This window comes from Bactrocera tryoni, unplaced genomic scaffold (genome assembly GCF_016617805.1).
Source record: "Bactrocera tryoni isolate S06 unplaced genomic scaffold, CSIRO_BtryS06_freeze2 scaffold_243, whole genome shotgun sequence".
NCBI lineage: Eukaryota > Metazoa > Arthropoda > Insecta > Diptera > Tephritidae > Bactrocera > Bactrocera tryoni.
In genome coordinates this window covers 304356-320276 of record NW_024395970.1, presented here as the reverse complement: position 1 = coordinate 320276, position 15921 = coordinate 304356, and the positions used below count along the sequence as shown (strand labels likewise).

The window sequence follows — 15921 nt, the reverse complement described above, 5'->3', positions numbered from 1 at the left end:
AATTGTTTGAAGAACAACAGAGCAGCCTGAGCCGAGGAATTGGAGGCCGCGCTTTTCAAACATGGCGGCGAAAAACTGATAAGGAGCATATATCAGCTTCTTTGTGGAATATGGTAGAATGAAAGCCTGCCCGACAATTGGAATTTAAGTGTGCTCAACCCAATCCACAAAAATGGAGACCCCACAATTTGCGCCTGCTACCGTGCGATAAACCTCCTCAACAATGCATATAAGGTTCTAGCAAGCATACTGTGTGAAAGATTAAAGCCCACCGTCAACAAACTGATTGGACCTTATCAGTGTGACTTAAGGTCTGGAAAATCAAAAACTGACCAGATATTCACAATGTGCCAAATCTTGGAAAAGACCAGTGAAAGACCACTACCTCTTCGTCGATTTCAAAGCTGCTTTAAAGCACGAAAAGGAGCTGCCTTTATGCCGCGATGTCTGAATTTGGTATCCCCGAAAAACTAATACGGCAATGTAAACTGACATTAAGCAATAATAAAAGCTCCGTCAGATCGGGAAGGATCTTCCGGAGCCACACGATACCAAATAAGGTTTCAGACAAGATGAAACTCTATCGTGTGACTTCTTTCACTCTTGATGAAAATAATTCGAGCTGCAGAACTAAATAGAGAAGGTACCATCTTCTATAAGAGTGTACAGCTGCTGTCGTACGCGGATGATATTGATTTCATTGACCTCAAAAATCGCGTCAGTCTCCAGACTGGCTAAGGACACCCAGAAGATGGGTCTGGTGGTGAACGAGGGCAAGACGAAATATGTCCTTTTATCAAACAAATAGTTGTCGCACTCCCGACTTGGCTCCCACGTCAGTGTTGACAGACATAACATCGAAGTCGTAGATAATTTCGTCTATCTTGGAACCAGCGTAAACACCACCAACAATGTCAGCCTCGAAATCCAACTCAGAATAACTCTTGCCAACAGGTGCTACTTCGGACTGAATAGCCAATTGAAAAGTAAGTCCTCTCTCGACGAGCTAAGACCAAACTCTATAAGTCACTGATTATTCCCGTCCTGTTATAGGGTGCAGAGGACGATGGCAACATCTGATGAGTTGACGTTACGAGATTTCGAAAGAAAAGTTCTGCGGAAGATGTATGGTCCTTCGCGCATTGGCCACGGCGACTATCGCATTCGATGGAACGATGAGCTGTATGAGATATACGACGACATTGACATAGTTCAGCGAATTAAAAGACATCGGCTATGCGGGCTAGGTCATGTTGTCCGAATGGACGAAAACACTCCAGCTCTGAAAGTATTCGACGCCGTACCCGCCGGGGGAAGCAGAGAAAGAGGAAGACCTCCACTCAGTTGGAAGGACCAGGTGGAAAAGGACCAGACTTCGCTTGGAACGACTGGCGCGCTGTTGTTAACTCGGCTATAACCGCTTAAGCGGTGCCTATGCCAATAGAAAGGAAGAAGAACGATTTTTTTGGATTTGGTTTGTCAGATATACTGTCGGCCTGTGAGTTTCTATCGATTATCTAGTGGCTCTACCAAAATAAAAAAAACTTTTTTTGTTTGTAATATTTGAGAGGAAACAATTCACTTTATTGAAAATAATAACTTTATTACATTTATATACATATGTTTATATTTAGTTGTTGCAAAATACATCTTTATCTGCGGGTCTGCATTATTTCCGATAACTTATAACTACATACATATTTATTATATGCGCCAAAAATGTTAAATGTAAAATTTTTTGGGTTCAATGATGCCTTTTATTAGTGAGTACAAACGTTGATATATGTATATACATATGTGTATATATGTTTTTGCTTATTCATAAATATCTGCGGTCTCCGCTCCCTCGTGCTATATTATATATTTTTAGCAAATATATTTTTAATTTATTTTTCTTTTTAATTCTGTTTTCCAATATGCGTTGCTTTATTTGTTTTTTCATTTTGCCTAACACAATAAACAATAAAAACAACAATTAGTTTTAAAAATTGTTTTATAATTATTTTTTTTTCGATTTTTACAAGCTCCCAACATTTCTGATGTGTATACGCGTATGTTATATATAAGCATATATTCCAGATGCACAAGTACAGAAAATTGTAATTCATTATAAAGAGATCAACTGAAGAATTTGTATTATGCATACATACAAAATATTTGTTTAGTCTAATAATTAATTTAATAAATTTCATAATTTTTTTTATTTAAAAATATTTTTGTTTGCAAATTTAGTGCTTGCATTTTTTATTTTGCCATAAAATTCTGCTATAATTTTTAATTTATTTTATGGTTAAATAATTTTGATTAAATTAAAGCGAATTTTTTTAATTTTCATTTGCAATAATTGGTCGTTTGTTATTGTTGGTTATTCACATGGCGGTCGTGCTTGAGTGTGTGTGTTTGTGTTGCAAATCATAGCGTCCATCAACGGTCAACTGTTGGTTAATATGTATTGGTGGCGGTGGCAACATTATCGGCGCTGGAAATTTAACGCCTTTTGCCGAAACGCAAGAAAACGTGATCAACATCGGAACGCTTCAAGGGCGCCTGATCGGTAAGCAGAGCTAATGTGAGAGAGCATTCATTTAGCGCATGAGTTCATTATGAAATTTTCAAAAATCTCAAAAGTAAATATTTTACCTGCAGCCTCGCTATTCAAGTACGATTTCAACGCTGTAGCCAATTGTTCCGAATTGTTGAGTGCCGAGCAGACTTTTTGGATGTGTGGTGGCATATCCTCCACCATGCCCGATTGGCAGAATGGTGGCACAGCCATAGCGTTGCTGGATTGCGCAGCGGCGATCAAAAGGGTGGCGAAGCAAACGATTACGAACATTTGGCTTGACATGCTGAAAGCATATAAAAAAAGATGTCTGTTTTTGAGTAATGGCTACCTAGCACTATCTTTTGTGTGATAGTTCTAAATATTTTTTTTTTAATATACTGTTAATTTTTTGTTATATAAAAAGTTTTTTCGCAAGAGCGAATAATATTTTATGTAACGGGTTTTTCAACTATTAAAATTTACTACCGAAATTCGGAGTCAGTGGCCTCAATTTTAAATCGTCCTGTCAGATCAACAATTGAGCGTCTAGTGGAAGAGTTTGAATTCAAAGGCACAGCACAAAAAGATTCCATGCCAGTGAGACAAAGAAGTGCGGAAGACCGAAATGAGTCTCTCACACCTTCTCAATCGTTGGGCATCTCTGTGACATCGTTGTGGCGAATTTTGCGAAAAGGTCTTGGCCTACATCCTTACAAGTTCAAATTGAGGCAAGAACTGAAGCCGCGAATTATGACTGTCAACACAGACGTGGGAGCCTAGTCGCGAGTGCGACGACTGTTTGTTTGATGACAGGAGATATTTTGTCTTGCCTTCGTTCACTACCAGATCCATTTGTTTCGCTTCCTTATCCAATCTGGATAAAGTAGAACTAACGGCGCGGTTGTTGAGGTCCATGTTAGTTTTGCGGTGATACCAAATTCAGACATCGCGGCATAGAGGCAGCTCCTTTTCGTGCTATCAAAAGCAGCACGATCGAAGACGAATCGACGAAGAGGTGGTGTGCCTCGATTCTCTTTTCACGGGTCTTTTTCAAGACTTGGCGCATGGTGAATGCGGTAGGTATTACCGTTACCGTCTAATTTATGCTTATAGTTCATCGAAAAAAAAAACAAAACTGACAAAAAAATCTAAGCCTCCACAAAGGTAAATAACATGCCCGCTCCTTTTCTCTCTCTCTAACTCATAAGCAGCTGTTTTACTACAGTTAACGCTCCTGCCTTACACCTGAACTCCTTCTATTTATGACCTTTGTTTTGGTGCTCCTTAAAAACATTAATCTAAGTGTATAAAGCCACTTAATCCATTGTATTCGTAGAAACGATGTGACCGTTATTAATAGAAAATGTTAGGTCATGGTTTTTGCCTCCAGTTAGAAATGCTGAGAAAACTATCAGCATATGTGTATGTATAAACAAATCATAAATCAACAAAAATAACAGTAATGTAATATGAACATCACCCCTTCGTTCCTTTCTATTTAAGTAAACTTTTCCTTTGTCTGTTTTGCGGTATTATTTGCATACTTTGTGCTAGTTCTGTCAATTCTACCACAATAAATATACTTAAAGTTTCCTTTTCTTGGTGCAACAAGGATATTATTTTTCTTGCTTCCCCAATGCAAAATGAGGGGGGAAGTTACAGCTTTCTTTGCTGTTGTATCTAACCTTCGATTTATCTTTGTTTTCCTGCTGGGAATAAATTACACTAGAATTTGAACTTGTAGAAATATTTCCCTTCGTTTTAGTTTGCAATTAGAATAAAAATATAATAATAATATTACATACATGAATGTATGTTAGCACACTTCTCAGAAAGTTATGCAAAAAAATTGCATTTTTTTTCTATATTTGAAAGTATGTGCAATTTAAATTCTTCAAATTTTTTCTTCATTTCAATCAAATAGCATTTACATTAATTTGTTGCTCATTTTCTACTAAATATGTGAATATATTAGCACTATTCATCGCTGGGTCGGTTGCAAATGCAGCTTTGATTATATGCCATAAATAAATCATCTAATCTCCATAAAGACTCGACTATTAATTGCATGAGGCTAATATGGAGAAATGTTAATAGTTGTCTCCGATACGCCATACCTTGGAAATAAGCGAATAGAACAAGCAATGTTTGAATTATGCCCATACGTAGGCTGACATAATCAAACAGCGATGGAAGAGCGAGCGAGCTTAATTCTACACGTTTCACTTCTATTAAATTTGACTCCACAACTATTGTTGTTATTAGTTAGTTGTTTGAGCATGCAGAGCTCACACGTAACGAGCAGAGAAGAAGTGAATCGAAGGCGCCTAATATAAATGTGTTAATCAGTTTATACATATATCTACAAAAGGCAGAGTGGCAAAAGTCCCATGCAATAATGAATTATTTTAAGATTTAATATAATATACAGCACGTTGTAATATTTCTATAAAGACTTCTGCTAGGCAAAATATATTTATAATGACATACAATGAACCTGTTTTTTTGTTTTGAATACAAAAACCAAGAGATTCTACGGTTTAAATGCTGCTCATCACATTACGTTCGATTTTCAGAAAATGAAGGAATCAGACAGTAGTTTATTTATAACAATTTACTAATTTCAATTTTAATTGACTTTTGGCCCTCACACTTCATAGTTCCAGATTTTTTCACTCACTATGGTGACAAAAAAAAATCTCTTACGTCACTATATTTCTTGAATAGGTAAGAATATTAACTTAAGATGCACAATCTATAGTAACGAAGGAGGTTATGTGTGCCAATTTGCTATGCTATGCAAACCCTTTAAGATAAATATAGTTGTGAAGCATATAACGGTATTTTATTCAAAGGTTACAAGTGACATGTTGTCATTTGCTATTTTGAAGGCAATCAACTGCCACTCGGGATTCTTAATAATTCTAACTTAAAATTAATATAAATATATAAAATTAATATAAAAGATTTTCAAAAATCGACCACACTATTGTGGTCAAAAAATAGTAAGGATTTTTAATTTAAAATTCGCGAGAAAACCCATTCGTCGAAATATTTTTTTCTAGGTTTGGTATGAATGTCAGTGACATCTTTGCCTAAAGGAATTGGTGCTCGAGAATCGACGGTTAACAGTCAGAGATCGTACTGGCGTCGTTGGAATATCGGAAGGATCAGTGAAATCTATTTTGAAAGATCATTCGGGCCTAAGAAAAGTAAAAGCACTTTTGGTTTCAAAATCACTCATTTTTTCGCGTTAACGTATGTGAAACAATGCTTTCCGACTGCCAGGATGTCGTACAACGTGTTATTACTGGCGATGAGTCTTGGATCAATGTTTACGACCCGGAAACAGACGATAAATCGGCAGAATATCGTCACAAAGGTGAGCCGAAACCGAAAACACCACGTCAAAGCAGGTTAAAAATCAAATTTCTGTTGACAATTATCTTCGATTATCGAAGTGTGCGCTCCAAATTTCTTTCGGTCGGCCAAACTGTCAACAAGAAATACTAGTTGAGTGTCATGCGTCGTTTGCGCGAAGCTTTTCGTAAAAAGAAGACGGAATCATGGACCAACAACTCTTGGTTTTTGCACCAGGATCATGCACCGTCGCATACTGCATTGAATAATCGTGAGTTTTTCGCCAAATTTGACCCAATATCGTACCGCAACATCGAATTCGCCAAATTGAGCTCCGTGTAACTTCTGTCTATTCAACAATCTCAATCAACTGCCTTCCGCATTGAAGGTTATTCCGGAAATTTACTTTAACTGTTTCGAGGATTGGAAAACGAATTATTTTGTGACCAAAGGGGATTACTTTGAGAGAGACAATATACATATATTTTGAAGAATAAATTAAAATTATGAACAAGATCTTACTATTTTTTGCTCATAGTAGTAACATAGCCTATGTTCAACGGAGATAACGTAGCTAACCCACGTTGAAAGAAATTTTCAAATCCAACAAGTGGTTTCGGAGCCTATTCAATACAAACAAAAAAAGAGTCAAATCGTTGCTTTTTATAATATTAGTATACCAAAGATAAATGATATGACAATGCGCATCAAATATTGTGCATAATTTAATTGGATTTATTTTAAATACTAAATTTCTATCATAAGATGACGTAACAACTCTCTTTTGAATACATTCATGAGTTATGATCGCTCCTATAAAATTTTATTTTAGTAAAGAGGACTTATTCCTTCACGTCATAAAAATGCTACAGGGTAATATGCCGGTCTGTTCATGCTTGCATTGGATTAACTGTCAATAGAGCAAATGCCAACACAGGCAAGTGCAAATGATCCATCAAATCAAGGCTGGCGCTGTTACAATGCTTACACACCTATGCGACCGTATATGCATCTACCACACCTATGCAGGTGAATGCCGAACGAAAATATAGATAATGCAACTAGCAACTAGCGAGAACGTGCGCAACGACATGCATATGTATATTTGCACATACTCTTATGTACATAGTGCAGCTTAGAAGGACTTACACTCAAAGCTACAAATTGTAGGCTGATAAATATGCTTAGACTTAGACTTTTTTCGAGACAGTTTGGAGCTTCAACAAACAGTGCCAGTCGCATACACGCTTTCAGTAGACACCCGGTAGGAAAGTGTAAGCTAGTTGGGCACCTAAAACATGTATTTTTGGAATATGGAACCAACTCCGCACCATTTTGTAGTAACCACTGATCTTATTCTTCATTGACAATAAAGAGTGTAGCGCTAATAGTAGTACTAAGTAAGGCTTTAGCTGATGTAATAACTCGCTAATGGCTGTCGTTAAAGTACACTTCATCGCCCGTTGAGTTTCATTACTACTTCCTACTACTTCTAAACTCAAGCGAAGTTTTATAGAGAGAAACAGTTTAAACTTTCCACGGCATCACAATATTTAATGCGCTTTTTTTCTGAGTTGGTAGAAAATTTTTCATAAACCAGTAACAAAGTTAGAGGTATTAGATACTTGCTGGTTCGAAACAAAAGCATTTCCTCGCATTGCATATGCATGTATATTGTAAAGCATAGTGTGTATTTGAAATTATAATGAATACATAAATTAACTTTCAGTACAAAAAATAGCTAGCTAATTAATTTACTATATTTTTCTTTTGAATGCTTAAACAATATGTTTCTTAGTGTCTCAAAACTCGACTAATACCAACAAAAGGCCTGTAATAAAATAAAAGAAGTGACACTCAAACTTTAGCATTTACTCAACAAAGCTTCGCTTCATTATACTCTCAATAAAAAATAAAATCTCTAAACCCCAGTCACTAACGAGTTTAAATTTGCCATAAATGCTTTATTTCTAAAATAAAAACTACCGCTCACTGGCCCGCAAGGACTAATATCAACATAGTCAAGGCACACATAAGTACAGCACGCGTTTCCTTGCCGGCAAACAACTGTATTGTGTGTTGTTGACAGCTGGCAAATGACATACGACGCACTACGAATACACATGAGTGCGAAGGTTCGTCTGCCACTAACTTCTAACGGCACTAAGACGGTTGGTTAAGAGGATAATGGATAAAAATTACCATCACGATTGCATTTTGCGAAACCTGCACGCTATCAATATGCTGTTTACACAGTACAGGTGGTGTTGCGGAACGGCCGCAAAGGCGTACAACAGGAAAGACGAGTGCTAATGACAATAAGTTAGAAACTGGAAGTTAAATTCTGCAATAATCTTAATAAAGTGCCGCTCTTAAGCGCAGCTTCCGGCTCGTGCACGTGATTTGCGCTTGGTATAGTGTGAAATGATGAAAGTGTTGCATACTTTATGGCGCATTAGCGCGTCATTATCGGTTGCTTAGCGATCACAACATTGTGTTGCATACTTTGAGCAGATTAGGCGTATTTAATGCCAGCAATTTGATTTACTTTGCGTATAATACGAACAGCTGTCGCTTAAAAGGCCGAAGGGCATGCAAATGATTGAAACACGAATGCGAAGGTTGACTGTAATCTCATTACTGCCTTTTCTATTCATATAAAAATATATACTTATATGTATATAATAATAGTATTTACTTGGCGGTCATGCATACGCAACATGTATAGTCGTATTTTTCATACCACGCTCAAAGTCGCTTACAACTGGTAGATCATCCTTACAAGCTTTAAATTGACTTGGTGAATGTTGGATTATTATTAGATATGCTACTGGGAGGGTTTTTTTATATTCGTCTCCGCCGGGATGTTAACTCATCTATCATTGAGTGGCAGTCATATGGTCAACTCAAGCGTTTTCATCGTTATTACGATGACTGTGGAATAATTATACCCTGAACACTCTACCATTGAGGGGCAGTAATATGGTCAACTAAAGCATTTCTCCCGTTATTTCGACGGCTGCGCAATAATTATACCCAAAACATTTATACGAAGGAAAATGTTGGAAACTCTACTAAGTAAAGATTGTTCGGAGAACAAGAAAAAATCACACTAAGCCAAATCTGGTGAATATGGTGGTTGATCTTTGGTATTCATTGCGTTTTTGGCTTTAATTTGGTCCCAATCGTGGATCGATGCGATGGTGCGTTATCATCGTATAAAATCCATGAATTGTTCTTCCACAATTCCGGCCGTTTTCGACGGATGTTCTCACACAAAGGCCTCAATGCACCCTAATAGAATTCGTTATTCAGCGTCTGTCGCTCCGGAACAAATTCATGATGGACGTAACCAAGAATGTCGAAAAAACCATTGAGCATCACCCTCATTTTTGAGCGACTTTGCCGTGGTTTTTTTATTTCGGCTCGATTTTTTTCCCTCCATCCGATGATTGTAGACTTGTTTGCATTTCAATCTCATAAACCCACATCTCGTGGGCAGTTATAATGCTCACCGTGAATGTGAGATCGGAATTCGCACGATCAAGCATGTTCAAAGAGACCTGTTTAACGTACTCTTTTTGAAAAATATTCAGCTTTATCGGGACGAATCGAGCAAGAAAGCATTTCATACCAAAAATATCCACCAAAATCATTCGAACCGATTCGTGAGAGATGTCGAGCTCTCTTGCTATCTCTCTAAAACTTCCTGACGTTTTTAAGATTTTCATCAATTGAAGAGGTCGAAGGTCGCCCAGAACGAGGCATGTCTTCAACGATCACGTAGGCTTATGTTTTTGTTAAAACCGAATCCACGTAAGCCTTTTCCAACATTTGCCATGATTCCGCACATGAAATTTAGTTAGAAATACAAAATTCGAGACAAATTCTTTGTTCGATATTTTTATCCCTTGTAAAAATCGCAACGCACTACTGAGGTGTACCGACTTAACGTTTTCTCTTGTTTTTTTCTAGTAATTTTGGAAGTAATACTACCGCGTTCCACTGAACTTTCTCTGTAATGCAACTCTAATTGCAAATGTGTGATAAATGTTGAAAAGTAAGGGCGGAGGCAGAAGTTCAGTGAATTTTGTGGCAGTGAAAAGCCAAAAAGTATACAATTGAACTAATTTCGTGCTTCAAAATGCAAATCACTTATTATAGCATATTTATAGCGGTAAATACTGCTACAAATACATTTTCTATTATCATAATATGTTTTGTAATCTATGAAAATTATAACAAAATTTCTCTAGTAATTTCCTTGTTTGTATTTAATTCCACCAGCTTCGTGGCTTTTAATCACTTTCGCATACCCACATAATTATGCGCTCACGTGATTCGGTGCGTGTTATAATTGCCCGAAAAAGGGTTAGAAGCATATTGACAGAAGTGCTGATTGACACCTCGTAGGCATTTGTCACGTTTAGAATGAAATTCCGTTTGTGCTGTACCAACGCATTTAAGCACACATACAAATATATGATATTTGTATATGCATATGTATGTATATATGCCCCAATGCATGCACCTGCATAAATTCCTGTAGTTTCGAGTGCCTTACATAATTAAACTGTGGCAGCGTAGGGCAAACGTACCTAGAAAGCATATATGCTGTGTTTAATATATGTATGTATCGTCAGCTCAAATTCAAAATAATGTAACTTCACTTTTTATAAGTTCACAGGTGAAGGAAAAGCGTTACAAAAGACATTACTCATATTGAAAAAAAGTTGAATTTTGGTTACAAAATGGTCTGACAGCGGAAGCTGAAAAATCTATGCTACATATAATATATTGTCACCTAAAATGCAAAATATAAAACTCAATTTCTTTGATGATACGTTGTTTTCCATTTTAGGCTACCTTCATGCTATGTATCTACATACATTTGCATTGGAGAAAAGTAATTGAAAGGAATTTTCAACGAAATCGTATACTACATAAGTTATTGGTTTAATTCTATACCACAACAACCAAATGATAAACACAAAATGCAGTGAGGTTTTGTATGCACATAACTGTCCTTCCTCAATAATAAAAAGCTCCCTTCCAACGAAAATCTGAAAAATTCGGTAAATTAACAATGTCGTCCTACTCTCAAATAATAAGCTAAACGAAAATAGCCATATTTTCCCCTGTTATGTTTTTCATTAACGATATCTCAAAACTAATAACGATTTTAGTTTCAAAAACACCTACTTTTTCAAAAACACGCTAAATGGTTATAAATTACCTGTATTCAAATTTTTTTATAAATTTGAAAAAAAAAAATAATTCTAAATTCTTTTTTCGACAGATTATTATTATTTTTTTTGCAAAATTTAATTTTTTTAAACCAGATATTCAAAAACTATGATATTAAGAGAAGTCTGAAGTTTGAAGTCCTTATTCAATATTTAAGTGCTTTCAAAAACTCTGAAAATTTCGCTAAATTAACTTTGTCATCATACTTTAAATAATATTGAAACGAAAATATTCATAATTTTCCTTCTGCTATGTTTTTCATTAACGGTATCTTAAAAATAATAACGATTTTAGATTCGAAAACATCTATTTTTTTTCAAAAAACCGTTTGGTTATAAATATTGAAAAAAAAATTAATTTTTTATAGAAACCAGATATACAAAAACTGTGATATAAAGTGTAGAGAAAAATTTTCAAACAATTTTCAAAAATAAAAAATGTCCTAAAAACAATTAAAAAAATTTTTTTTATTTAATTTTTAATCCGCTAAAACCTGAAAATACTCATATTTAAACAATAAGTTCAATTCCAAAAACTGTTTATAAAAACGAAAATATTCGTAATTTTTCTTCTGCTATTCAAAAACATTTACTTTTTCATAAACTACTACATAAACTTAATTTTGAAAAAAAATATCCAAAAATTGTTTCAAAATTTTTAGAATTTTTTTTAATTTAATTTTTTATAGAAACCAGATATACAAAAACTGTGATATAAAGTGTAGTGAAGTGATTTCCAAAAATTTTCAAACAATTTTCAAAAAAAAAATTAAATTTTTTAAATTTAAAATTTTTTTTTCCTAAAACAATTAAAAATTTTTTTTTTGTATTATTTAACAAAATTACAAAAACTAAGATATACATATGTAAAGTAGATAATCCGCAAAAACCTAAAAATACTCATATTTAAATAATAAGTTCAATTTCTTCCTTTCAAATTTTAGTGAGAAACAAGAAAAAACGTTAATTTGGTTGCAACGAAGCTAAAATACCCTTCAAAACACACAATTTCTATTTCTTACAAGAATAAAGTTGTTATGATCGACCAGTTTGTATGGAAACTTTATAGATATTATAGTAACTTGATCTTAACAATTTCATAAGAGATTGCAACGTTGCCTAAGCAAAATTTAATGAAGATATCTCAATATCAAATGAAAAAGTTCTCCATACCATCACTTCATTCCGATCGTTCAGTTTGTATGGCAGCTATATGGTCCCATATTGGCAGTTCCGATAAATGTGCAGCTGCTTACATACATACATACAATTTCAATGCAATTAAATCTCTCTGGGATAACTGCTACTCATTTCAATATGCAACTTTCGCAACTCAACTTCAACTGATAACTGCTTCATAATTTCAATATACTCATATTTGAATATTATTTCAAATCAGAATTTATCAGTCGGCCCAGTTTTCCTCTGGGTCTGCCCAGAAATAGGCATTTGTGGAAAGAAAAATGTCAGCGTTCTGCATTGAAGCATATAAATATGACACTCAGAAATCAAGGTATCAGAACATGAATAAAAATAAGTATTATAACTAACTTACTACTAATTTCATTCTTGAAAATAAACTTTTTAACTTAAATATATGCGTAAATTATCGGAAAACATAGTTCGTTTATAAAAACTCCTTCCTTGTTAAAAATTTCTAATTTTTGCAAAATCTATTTGATCAGTTTACTATTATATTTATATAAATATGTACGTTTGGAATTTTTTCAAAACTCTTTGAAAAACGCTTACTACGCTATTCTAATCTATATTAACTTTCTTCACAAACTTCAAATCAAAATAACTTATATTTACGCTCTTTCTTTGGATACATATTTTTAGTGGCTCCTAACTAGCTAAATATCAGTTGTACGTAGATATTTACACTTTTATTCTATAAACAACACATTTTTATTGTGAAGTCCCAAAATTTTTCATGTAATTCGCAAAAATATGAGCAAAACATTCTGCTAAGGAGCATTTATTTATTCTCCATAATTTTTAAACTCTTCAAAACCACACACACACCCGTTTGGCCGTTAACACCTTAGAAACCAAACAATATTCTTGTATTTTACGCACCTGTTGCTTTTTGTGTTTACAGTTGTGAGTTGCACTGAAGGAATTCAAAAGTAACTGTCACTTGTGCTCGACTCGTATAAGAGGACTAGTGGAAGTTATTTGGTTATTGCAACTGTATCGTAGAAGCACACTTGTTTGAATGATGCTTACCGCAAACAGGATACGTCTTTTTATATGCAACGAACGAACTCGGCTTTGGATGCTGGAATTAAATAAGCAGCATTGCCATTGGCTCACATTTCCAGCGGCGATTTTGATTGTTTCATTGTGGGTGGGATGTTGCTCATACGCCCTCGCCGTCCATGCTGACATGCGAACGTTAGTGTGAGTGCGCGTGTGTATTTATGTCGAAGCGTTGCAGTAATAACACAGTTTTATACACTTGTGTGTGTATGTATGTTCATATATATATATGTTCTTGCTTGTGTGGTGGTGTGGTTAAAAAATGTTACACTGTTGTGTTTATCTTAGATATTTAAGTTTTTTTCATAAACATTCATCATTAACTATCGCTGGCGCGTGCACGCATACTTGTGTGTGCATGTATGTTTGTGTACGTCGTATAATCTCTAACGTGCAGGTACTTGCTTGTTGCATTCAACAGCTTTTCTCTTCATAATTAATTTATTATATCATAAGTTTTTATATACTTTTTATGTTTTTAACTTTATGTCATGTGGAATACGCCTCCTTTGTGGAGTCACCACAGGATAATATCCGTAAATATCGTTTTATTATAGAAACTTAACTAAAATAGCGATTATAACTATTTTTTGTGTTGTTAAAAAATTATTTGTTCTTTTCATATAAGTTGTTAGTGTGCAACAACGGTTGTTGGACTATAAAAACGAGTGACATATGCTCAGTTTTTTATTTTCTCGCAATATAGGAACACATAAATGATATGATACAAAGAATATCATCTATACCGATAAATACATATAAACAAGGTGCCTTCCAAAGTAAACAGGACTTAAAAAAACAGATTAAATGGTGTTTTTGGCAAAATAAATTTATTTTATTCAAAATAGTCTCCTTCTGTTTCAATACAGCTTTTTGCACAGTCCAAAAGCATGCCGAACGAGTGTTTTAGCTTGTTGGCCGGTATGGCCGCCAGTATGCCAGTGGAATCCTTTTGAATGGTCTCTACGTCTGCATAACGCTTTCCTTTCATGAGTAAATGCATTTTTCGTAGTCGTACGGTGCCATATCAGGTGAATACGGGGAGTGGTTAATGGTTAAAATGTGATTTTTGGTCAAATAATTGTGCTTCGAATGTTGGATTCTAAGCAATTTTAGGTCGTCAGTCAATTTGTGCGGAACAAACCGTACACACACCTTTCGTAAGCCCAAATGTTAGGTAAAAATGCGATAAATTAATATTTTGGAGATGTTCAATTCCATTTACTTGAATTTCGGCTGATTTTCGATGAATTCACGCACAGTTTCGATGGAATTTTCGGTGATCACGGATTTTGATTGGCCCACATGTCCTCACGACCACTTTGAAAACGTTGAAACCACTCGTGCACTCTGCTACGGGATAGGTAATCATCGTCATAAACTTGTTTCATCAATTGAAACATTTCGGTAAAAGTTTTACCAATTTTAAAACAAAATTTAATGTTGGCTCTTTGTTCGAAGCTCATTTTCGCACCGATTACACAAACATACTGACACTTAAAACACAATAACTTCACTTTCAATCAATAAAATGTCAGGAAATTCTCACTGGACAATCGATAAAGATAGCAGATTGTAACGCACCAGTCGACATATAGATGGCGTCACCAGGGGGCGCTAGATTCAAAAAGTACTTTGGAGAGCACCTTGTATAAGTAAATGATCGGGATGACGAGATGAGTTGACATCTGGATGACTGTCTATAACTTGAGTAAAAATTAAGATTTCTTGATATAACTTGGTGGACGTGTTCCTTAGCAAAAAAGTAAGGCGGAGTTCATAGATAGACGTAATCGAACCACTGCCACGCCCATAAAACGCCATTAATCGGAAACGTAGCACTAAATTAAGTCATAAAACTATAGTGTGGCACAGGAGATCGCAGTAGCAAGGGGCACCTGTGGGCAAAATATTTTGAAAAAGCGGGCGAGACATCACCCTTCTATTTGGGTCAATGTACATATGTATCTCCTAAACCACACAAACTACAATTAGCTCACGACAAGGCCCTTTAGCACCACTATCGACACTCTGAAAGATAATCCCGCCTAGAACCCATATAACGGTACCGTTAAAAACTACTAAAATTACGATAAATCAACTAAATGTGCCTGAGACATTAAATTTTATACCCGAGGTGGTATTAGAGGGCTATGGGAGCTGATGGGCGAGGCACCGCCCAATTTTGGATGAAATTCAATATCTCGGAACCCGCCCCACCAATTTTGACTAATTTTGATCCGTAGTATTTTGCTCACATTCCTAAGTCACAGTGTGAAAATGGGCGAAATCGGTCTACAACCCCGACTACTTCCCATATAACACAATTTAAAATTCAATTTGATTCTTCACTTTCCAGTGTACAAATCAAGAAGTAATTAATGTAACAGAATAAAACTTTGCCCGAAAAATGCCTTTAAGGTATGCCACCTTACGACCAAAAATTGTTCAAATCCAACTAAAACTGTTCAAGACCCTAGATACCGAATATGTGTACCCCAGTAT

General features: G+C 35.2%; 1 protein-coding gene across 1 annotated transcript; it reads right to left on the bottom strand.

Annotated features, from left to right (window-relative positions):
• Nucleotides 1–2289: 2289 nt before the first annotated feature.
• On the bottom strand, nucleotides 2290–13389 carry LOC120780243 (dromyosuppressin). Its single transcript, XM_040112502.1, has 3 exons — nucleotides 13234–13389; nucleotides 2641–2849; nucleotides 2290–2564 (listed from the first exon to the last, which is right to left on the bottom strand). Exons 2-3 carry the CDS (start codon nucleotides 2846–2848, stop codon nucleotides 2488–2490), a joined length of 285 nt encoding a protein of 94 aa, XP_039968436.1. The 5' UTR covers nucleotide 2849; nucleotides 13234–13389; the 3' UTR covers nucleotides 2290–2487.
• Nucleotides 13390–15921: the final 2532 nt, after the last annotated feature.

What these genes read in the sequence shown, in the direction of transcription:
- LOC120780243 (XM_040112502.1), bottom strand. Translation starts at nt 2,848, where the DNA reads ATGTCAAGCCAAATGTTCGTAATCGTTTGCTTCGCCACCCTTTTGATC. An exon ending in CTTGAATAGCGAGGCTGCAG is followed by an intron (nt 2,565 to 2,640) that starts GTAAAATATTTA and finishes CTCTCACATTAG; the next exon opens with CTCTGCTTACCGATCAGGCG.